At 39.8% G+C, this 9,913-nt stretch overlaps 1 protein-coding gene across 1 annotated transcript; it reads right to left on the bottom strand.

Moving 5' to 3' along the window:
- Positions 1 to 185: 185 nt before the first annotated feature.
- LOC138937866 (eukaryotic translation initiation factor 3 subunit A-like) lies at positions 186 to 2,374 on the bottom strand. Its single transcript, XM_070304513.1, has 2 exons — positions 1,486 to 2,374; positions 186 to 1,207 (listed from the first exon to the last, which is right to left on the bottom strand). Exons 1-2 carry the CDS (start codon positions 2,372 to 2,374, stop codon positions 186 to 188), a joined length of 1,911 nt encoding a protein of 636 aa, XP_070160614.1.
- Between the last annotated feature and the right edge of the window lie 7,539 nt (positions 2,375 to 9,913).

The raw sequence follows: 9,913 nt of genomic DNA, 5'->3' as shown, positions 1-9,913 counted from the left end.
AACCATCCCATTCCTCCATTTCTATCCCCTCATTCACTCTCTTCTTGATCCTTCTTTCTCTATTTATTATCTTCCAAATCTGCCCTTCCGTTTTCACTTCCCTCACCTCTCCCTCCCACCTCTCAGCTTCCTTCCTCTTCTTTTCCTCACATATGACCTTGTACCTCCTCTTTTCCTCTCTATATTTATCCCCTGTCCCCCCCCTCCCTCCTCCATCTCCTTAGCTCCCTCCTAACCACTTCTTTCCCCTCTTTACATTCCTCATCCCACCATCCTTTTTCCTTCCTCCGTTGCTTTTCCTCTTCCGTCTTTTCTAACGCTCTCAACACCCTACCCTTCAACTCCCCCCACTCCTCCTCTATTCCTTCCTTCCTTCCCTTCCTTTTCCCAACCTCTTCCCCAAACACCTTTCTACCCTCCATCGTCCAAACTCCTCTCCTTATTCTACCCCCGCTTCTTGCTCCCCTCCCGCTTTTCTCCCAATTCCCCCCCCTTATCCATACTGTGAGCGGATGATGATCCGAGTCCACTCTCGCTTCCACCATCATTTTCTCTACTCCTTCCCTCGTTCTCTCATCCCCTACCACATAGTCAATTACCGATTCCCCCCTTCCCCCTGTATACGTCCATTCCCCTTTTACATCCCCCTTTACATTCCCATTCAAAATTGACCACCCTTGATCCTCCAGGAACCTACACAATCTCTTTCCTTCTCCATTCACTTTTTTGTCTTTTGAATTCCTGCATCTTCCTTCCCCCTCTTCCTCACTCCCCTCTTCCACTCCTCCCCCTTCCTCCCCCGTTCTTGCATTAAAGTCTCCTCCTATCAACACTCGCACACCTTCCTCTCTTTCTTCCATCCACTCTTTTAACTCCTCTAATTTCCTCTCTATATCTCTATTCACATATACCCCCACTATCCTCCACCATTCCCCTAACCATACCTTACATGTCATTAACCCTTCCTTATTTCTCCTCTCCCTTTCCTTCTCCACCGTCAATCCCACCCTTACTCCCAAAATCATTCCACCCATCGTCCTTCCTTTCTTATTCTTTCTTCCGGCCCACTGCATTTCCCATACATATCCCCTCGGCATCTTTCCCCTTACCCTCTCCCAGCTTTTACTATCCACCCACGTTTCGCACAATATCATAATATCCCACCCTTTCAGACCCTCCCAAAACTCTCTATCCTTATTCTTCAGCCCTGCCACATTCCAAAAACCCACCCTATACCTTCCCTTCCCCCCTCTCTTTTCCTCCCCCTCCCTCTCCTCTCCTCTCCCCATGCTCCTCTTTCCCCTCTCACCTTCCTCTTCCTCTCCCACTATCCCTCCTCCCTCCCTGTCCTTTCCTACTCTTATTCTTCCCCCTGATCTTTCCACCCTCTTCCCCCCCCATCCCTTAACTCTTCCTTTCCTTCATTCCATTTCCACCAAATACCATTTATTTGCACTTTTCCATATCCTACCCATACTCTCTTACCTTTTTCTCTCTCTCTCCTTGCCACACTCTCTATTACCCATCTCATCCTTCTTTCCTTCCATGTTAAATCATCATCCAACCTTATATCTCTGCTCTTTATTTCTCCTCTCCTTCTCATTATCTCCTTTTTCTTCTCTACTTCGTCTATTTTCACTATCGCCGTCCCTTTTCCTCCCTCCTTACTTCCTAAGCATCTCACCCCCTCTACCCTAGCCTCTATTTTTATCTCTTTTAATACATCCTCTACCCTCGCCCTCACCTCTCTTTCCCCTCCCTTCACTCCTCTTACTACAATATTCCTCCTTCTCTCCTCTCTTTCCTTCATCTCCATCCTTATCTCAATTTCTTTAATTTTCCCCTCTAATTCTCCTCCTCTTCCCTCCCCCTTTTTCCCTCCCCCCCTTTCTCTAAGTTTCATCTCTCGCCATTCATTCTCTAGCGCCTCCACTCTTCCCTTCATCTCTTCTCTCTCCACCCTGCCTCTCTCATCCATTTCCTCCATCTGTCTCCTCACTATCCCATCTATTTCCTCTCTTAGGTCTTTCATGTACCCCCTTAACATCTCCCCTATCATCTCCCTATCTTTCTGCATTTCTTTCCTCATTTCCTCCTTCACCCCCTTTAACCCTTCCTTTAACTCCTTTTTCCATTCCTCTTTCATTTCCCTCCACCATTCCATCTCTCCTACTCCCCCCCCTTCCAAACCCCTCACCGGTGACCTTTGAACCCTTTTCCCTTTCCTACCCTCCCCTACATCTTCACCCCCTTTTTCCCCTGCCTCTCTCTCTATCACTTCCCTTTTTCTTTTCCACATCTCATCTAAACTCCCCGTGCTCCCCCTTCTCACCTCCCCCGTCTTTAATAATTCCTTTTTTGTCTTATCCTCCATCTCTCCTTCCCTGCTATTTTCCCTGATATAATCCTCTATTTCTGTCGCCTCTCTATCTCCTCTATTGTCAGTGTTTATTCCCCTTCCTCTTCTGCCTCTGTCTCTATCCCTGTGCTCGCCTCTCTACCTAACTTCTATATTCCTTTCTCTCCGCCCCACCGTATGTCGCCGCTCTACCTATCTCACGCTCCCGGTTCTTCACTTCTCTACCACGTGACCCTCTTTCTCTCTTCCTAACCTTACTCTGCTCTGCTCTATCTTTTCCGCCTCCTTGCTTCTACCACCCTCTCCCGTATCTCCACCCTTACTTCTCCACTTTCCCCTCACCTCACTCCTCACTTGCACACCTCTCACTCTCTCACTCACTTCCCTATCACCTCACTTTCTCCACCTTTCGCTCTGCACACTTCCTACAATACTCTTTCTCACCCACCGGAAACGGAAATCCCTGTATATATATATATATATATATATATATATATATATATATAACATTTTTTTGTTATGCTATATTAGTATAGCATTGGCTATAGTTTATAAGTTTTATTGTGATATAGTAAAAGTAATATATTTACATATAAGGACATATGCAATTTTTTAATTACTTTATATTACTTTAATAATTACTTTATTAATTATTTACACAAATATGTGTTTATGTAAGATTATAAATATTACAATAATATAAGAACAAAGAGTGAATGAACTTCCATACCACCCGTGAGATTCCACTAATGGCGCGTTAGATTTTTTTATTACGTGGATCTTCGCTTGGAGCTCTATTGTACCACATTTTATTGATGTCTCTTATAGACATAATATTTTTTACATATTTACTTTATTATATCTTTTGCAGACATAATGTCTATTACAGACATGAAAATTTTTAGACGCGGCTTTTACAAATATGGTGCAGACATAATATCTATTACAGACATGATATTTTTACAAGAAAATAAGTAAAGCAACTGGATAGATAATATTCTTTATTGATTCCCCAAAGGGGTTACAATTTTCCATACAATCTTCTACATACTCTATAATCTCTTCATTTCTCTCCTCGACTACACTCCTCCTTTCTACCCCGCTTAATTTAAGTAAAGCAACTATTTTTATTATATTATATGAATAATAATGCCTATAAAATACAAGTCATTATCTTCTGAACATTATTATTGCATATTGGTAGATGTTGAGGAACCAGCAATATCACAAACATCTGCAGCACATAATGTAAGACTGCTTTTTTGTTTTTTAGGAGGAGTGTTATATAATTTGTCCGACGACATAAGAGATAAATGCTTCTTATCAATCTCCATGTTTAGAATAGTTTCTTTTCTTGTTTTCAATGCTGATTTCAAAACACAAATAGCATTTATAGAGGAACACGAAAGTTTATTTCGTTTTTTTGTTTTTAAATCTGTTAAAACAGAAAACATTCTTTCTGGATCGGCATTCGAATTTGGAAGTGATCTAACAGCATTCAAAAGATGTTTGAGATTGGGATATTTATCAATATTAGTGGAATATTGACTTTGTAAAATTTGTTTCCACATATCATCAATTAGTACCGAACAAGTAGTACCGAACGTCTCATTATTTTGTACATAAAAGTATTACGGTGAGATTATCGAAAGCTAAATATTTTACGAAATATTTTATTTTTTATATCAAAATGTGTCAGATTAAGATATAAAATAACTCAAAAAGTACTTAATGAAAATATACTTTATTGTACTGTTTTGAAAAGCTCTCGAGATAAGCTATAAGAATATGCAATAAAAAATGGGGGTTCCCATTTAAAAAATTTAATGTGTCCTTGACTTAACCTTAACAATGCCATCTAAAATCAAACCAATGACACCATCTTATGTTCCCCTCAAAACCATACAGGGTAGAAAAATACAATTTATGATGAAATACACAATTTCCTGCATTTGAAATGTATATTCGGACTTACACAGACTTTCCGAAAACTCATTTTGTTCATTGTGGTTTTTACCACTGCCGCGTCGTTCGCCACTGCAACGTCATAGAAAGGCGGAAATTAAAGAGAATCGTAGAGAAAACCGATGGGTCCTTTGTTCATCCTGTCATCAATATTCGCGTTTGGATTATAACGAGGCATGGGTAGAAAGAAAACAGGAGAAAATCAGTCAAGATGAGAAGCATGGATTAATGAAACGAAATTTCTTTAAAGGAGACTATCTTTAATTTACGTGAGATCAAATTGGAGTCACAAAAAAGAAGTATTCTGGAATAAAATGTTTTAAAATTTCATCATAATTTAGATCAGATCTCAGTTAGCTTTGTAATTAACTCTTAATTCACACACACAATTATTTTTAGCGAATCTATTTCAAATTTTGCTTGAAAATACAAGGAATATATTTTTGAAATTCTTATTAATATTGAAAAATTGTATATTTATGAGATATGACAAATTAATATTTTGCGAGAGAAAATTAATTTTGTTAATGTAGAGAAATAGAAAATACATTAATAATTCAAGAAAACATATATGTAACGGGGTTACTTTTCGCGAGCGCGCGGATGAGCTCGGTCGGGATCAGGGCTCGTGAAAAGGTGAGACACACGAAAAGATTGAGTTAAAAGGTATCGTCTTTATTTGCCTCTTTCGGCAATGGCCGATTTACAATAGGTTGTGTGATGTTAGCGCGCGGCGGATGATGCAACGCGCTAGATGTAATGCGCGTTTGTTATTCGGTGCGCGATGTTCGATATATCGAACCGGTTACGATATTCGTACGGCAAAGCCGTGTTTATTTTGACGGCACGCGAAACGCGCAAGAAACCGGGCGCGGTCGTTCGGCGCGTGTTTATTTTGACGGCGCGCAAGACGCGCAAGAAACAGGGCGCGGTCGGTCGGCGTGTGTACGGCAAGGTCGTGTTTATTTTGACGGCGCGCGGAATACAATGGAATATTAGGCGACAGGTATTTCGGCGCGGTGATTATAATTCGCAAGTATCGTAAAACGGGATTGATCGTTGTCGCGGGATTATGCGCGTATTTCCAGTGGTAGGGGGAATGCGATCGGAGATCGAGTACCCTCGACCGGGCGGAGAACTCTCCGTCCCTGCTTCCGTCCGCGGAATCGAGGATAGCGCGGCGGAGTCGAGAAAACTCGACGGGGCAGCGAACTCGCAAACCCACGGTCCGGCTGGCTGGAGCGGTCGGATAATAGACCGTAATCTAGGAGAGCGGCGAACACTCCGCTCTCGTCGAGTTGGTCGGATTTGTGTGAGGATTTCGGAGACTGCACGGAAACCGAGAATGCTCGGCGGAGGCTGCGAACACGTCAACCTCACGTTCCGTCGTTGCTGCGAATTTCGGGATCGGTTCTGGTATCGTATCTCGGAGCGTACTGCTCGAGCGGATTCAGGAATCGTTCTGGTCATGAGATGCCGAAACGCTTTTTATACCCGAGCGTTTATCGGTAATTGCGTCGTTCGCCCCCGGGTGGGGATAACGACGCGTTATTTTCGGCGGGTAATTACGGTAAACGCGTCGCTTCCCCTGGGCGAAACGACGCGGCGTTTCGGTGGGTGACGCTCGGGATCTTCCGGCAGCGTTCGGCTGTGCTCGGGCTTGTCGTATAACGGCGTAACGGCGGCCGTATAACGGTCGTACGGTTGTTTATCGCAACCGCGGCAATTTAAGTATTAAAAAGGGCGATAGGCGCCTCTGCCACTGCCCGGCTGGTGTTCGCCGGGCGGCAGACTTCCGGCTGGCTACCTGCCGGGTAAACGATGGGGGGTGCATCGTTACATATATATATTTTCCATGTGGAATTTAAATCCTCGGCAGCGACATTAATCAATCGTGACATGCTGAGTTTGCTTCAAAAATGGACAAACGAAACTCAATTAATTTATTTCCGAACAAGTGACAGTTGAAAAAAATGCGTGAATAACAGATGACTGTCTAGTGAAGTGTCAAATAGGATTAACCGGCATATGCATATGTCATATTTTATGACATATCTCTTGTATAACTAATTGTAAGTTGACTAAATGCATTTCAGTTTAGAGTTGAATCGTCTCGTGTCTATGACAAGACAAGCGGATGCTCGTTGAAGGAAAAGTTCAATCATACCTGAATTAATTCGATCGTGTTCCATTATTATATGAGATGAATATTTTATATTTGTGTCTGAAAACAAACAAGAAGTATCTTGATATCTTGATTATACAATATATGTAGTATAATATATTAATATTTTATTATATATTTTTTTATAAGCTTATAACGTCATTATAAAATATTGACCCTAAAAGACCAAAATAATTGTGTAAACAAGACTTTTGTTGCTTGCATGCAGTTGTGATTGTAATATTATAAGGATACAGAAAACCGATTTGTCGTTTCATAATACTAGACTACAAGTTATCTATGGATTATACATTGTCCGAAGGCGTTCATTCCAAACGAAGCAATTTAGCAGAGGACTGACATAACTTACGAAACACTGTGCGCTCAGAAAGGATTTCAATTAAACGTTCGTGCTCCACGTTACGATATGCGTTTAATCGTATGTCTATGATGTCTTAATAAATGATGGTGCAAACACGAAGAAAAAATTAATTATACGAGGAAAATTGCAAGGGAGAATAATTACACATTGTTTACAAGTGTTACGTCCTGCCGACTCCACGATTCCTTCCTTCCGCGAAATTGCGGCAAGGATCGTCGATTGACAATAAAAATAAGTCTTTCGGTAAATAGAACATCTTGCACCACATAACGTTTTAAACTTTAAACATTTCATCACTTATCAGTAAATATATCGATGAGTAACCACGAGAAAAACAAAAAGAAATTAAGCCGATCAACAGATATTCCATATATAGACATTCCAGTGAAAGAACAAATAAACAGCGAAGAGACGATGAAAACATCTTACGAAATATCTAACAAAATAACCGCATCATCATCGATAGAAATCATAGACCTTTGCTATTCACCTCAAAATCACGTGTGCAAAGGTCCATCGGAAAATGTTCACCTTCGACCAATCGACGAACTATAAAAAGGGAGCCCGCGAGACTCCGCTCTCTCAGTTTTTATCAGAGTCACCCGGTTAACGAATCAGTCCGGCACGTCTTGTTCAACAGCATCTCTCTCGACCACGAACGACAATCTACGAGTTAAGCTGCCCGTCCGTCTTCTATTTAAAAAGAGTAAGTCGCAACCAAGCAATTTTTCTTTCCGCGAATTCCAACTAGGAATCATCACTTATAATTCTTTATAGTAAAAAAGATCACCTTGCGTATTTCAATCAACCGACTTCATTCGCGAATCAAGTACGTACATCGAGTTTATCGCAGGACTCGGAGGGCATTGGCGCAAGCTGACTCAAAAACGATTAGGATAGTTAACCAATATATTGCTAAAATCAATCACAATTTAATCAAACCGAATAATTAATAGAATTAACAATCACGATTACGATTTTCCTCACTGACCTACTTTTACACTATGTTTTTATTTTTTTGAAAGATAATAGAAAATATTGTATTTATCAGCCAGAATTCTAATCTTAACGATAGAGCCTTTTCCAACTCAGTCTGGCTGATGTCCCTCGAACCATTGTAACACCCGCGGAGCGATAAGCTCAACCACACACAAACACTCATACTCACACGATAAATGTTATCACTTTCTACAAATATATATATCATGTATACGAACCTTTTATTTTTCTAATAAATAAAATTATATTTTATTTAACTAATTAAACAATTCTTAACCCCTCTCTCGTTCCCAGTACGAAGATCGCACTAGGTCCCATCCCGCGTGAAAGGGATTAAATTCCCTGACCGAAAAGGGACCACCGAGCGAACGTCTGAATAAACAGCGTAATAGCGACCCGAACGGTCGTTTACCTGTCTTTCAGACCTAAGAGTTCGTTCGACCCGATTCTTACGCCGCAAAGCGTCTGATTTCGGGATAATTAAGAGATAGTTGTTACGCCCTTCCGTCGACTCATCCTTTTTCGAGTCTGGACGTAACACAAGCAAAAACGTTAATTTTCTTAATTATATTATATATTTTCATTATATTATATATAATTATATTGTATAGTTATACTTCACGTAATATTTTACGTAATAGTATAAAAATAAATTACAAATAATTAATATAAATTCGCACAAGTCAATCTTCTAATCTAAATCAATCGATTTAAGCATTATTGTAATAGCTTTTTGTTTGTTTTTTCTTTGTAATTTATGAAAAACGCAATTTCGTTAAACTCATTGCCTCGTCAACGGATCGGTAATTTCATGAAACAAGAGAAATTGCTGCATGGTTCTTGAATAATTCCAAACGGAGAAATGTGGGCGGTTATAAAGCTAATTGTTTTTAGTCGATCTAATGTGATAGGCATGATCATGTCGCATATCCGACGCTATAAGCGTTATATTTTTTGCTCGCACGTTTCTTGGTCTCGTTTAATCGCCCGTATTAAATTTTTATTCTCTCGAATAATTTGAAATAATTACCGCTTTATTGATCATGAGATATTTTAATAAAAACGACTAAAAGTGATTATATACACAGGATATTATAAGATATTAAATAAAATGAGTATTTGTTGATATTCTTGAAATTTAATTATTTTTATTAGTTCTATGTTTCTTTTCTTTTTCTTCTTAAAATTTTATTTCGTATAATTTTCTATAGATTATCATCTTTTCTATATAATATGTCTACAAATTTTAATCATTTTTTAAAGCATAATTATGAACGAAAATTATAATACGAATGCATGAATTTCTATCAGATTGTCTTCAAAGTATTAACATAAGATTGAGAAAATGTATAAATGTTTTAAACTTATAAAGAAGGAAACATTTTTCAGAAATTTATATTTAAATTTTAGATTTTGAAAAGCGATTTTACGATTTCATCAAACTTTTTTTTAGATATTATCTTATAGATTACATCGTTTATTATTTTTGAAAGTAGCTTCGGATATTTTCGATTTTTCTTTCTCTCTATCTTTCTTACTCTTACGAATTGATAAACTTACCGAGGATATACCACACATATACCAGATTTTCAATTATATCGAATCGTATGGTCATTGTTCAACGCCAAGCCATCGATAATGTTCCCTTTCGCTGGCTCCGGAGCTTTAGGTCCTTCATTACGATAGCGCCTGCAGGATATATTCCCTTCCTCGCGCAGATTAGCGTTTACAGAAATCCGGAAATTTCGTGGGAGAGCAAGCGGCGTGAACGGTAGCAGCGGGAATTTCCGGCGAAGTCGCTTTGTCTATCGAATCATACAAGTTGGGCACAATGATGGGGGCTTCCTTTAATGAAAGATGCTAGTTAAGGCAGGCAGAATGGAGCAATGATAGAAGCATGGAATCCGCGAAGCAGGATGAGGGAAGGGGAGGAGGAAGAAGAGGCGAGAAAGCGATGGGTGGTCTCTTCCGAAGCGACCTTTCATTCGCGAATCTCGCAAAACGACGAGCGGGAGAAGAGAAATGGGAATGTCGGTTCCATTGG

This window comes from Polyergus mexicanus, unplaced genomic scaffold (assembly GCF_030449975.1).
Source record: "Polyergus mexicanus isolate NDT 795.1 unplaced genomic scaffold, iyPolMexi1.0 SCAF_11, whole genome shotgun sequence".
Lineage (NCBI taxonomy): Eukaryota > Metazoa > Arthropoda > Insecta > Hymenoptera > Formicidae > Polyergus > Polyergus mexicanus.
The sequence above is the reverse complement of the archived record's forward strand: the minus strand, read 5'-3'. Positions and strand labels throughout refer to the sequence as shown.

Coding starts and splice junctions, on each gene's coding strand:
- LOC138937866 (XM_070304513.1), bottom strand. CDS start 2,374: ATGGAGGATAAGACAAAAAAGGAATTATTAAAGACGGGGGAGGTGAGA. Junction 1,208..1,485: donor AAGGAGAGAGAGAGAAAAAG/GTAAGAGAGTAT, acceptor GGAATGTGGCAG/GGCTGAAGAATAAGGATAGA.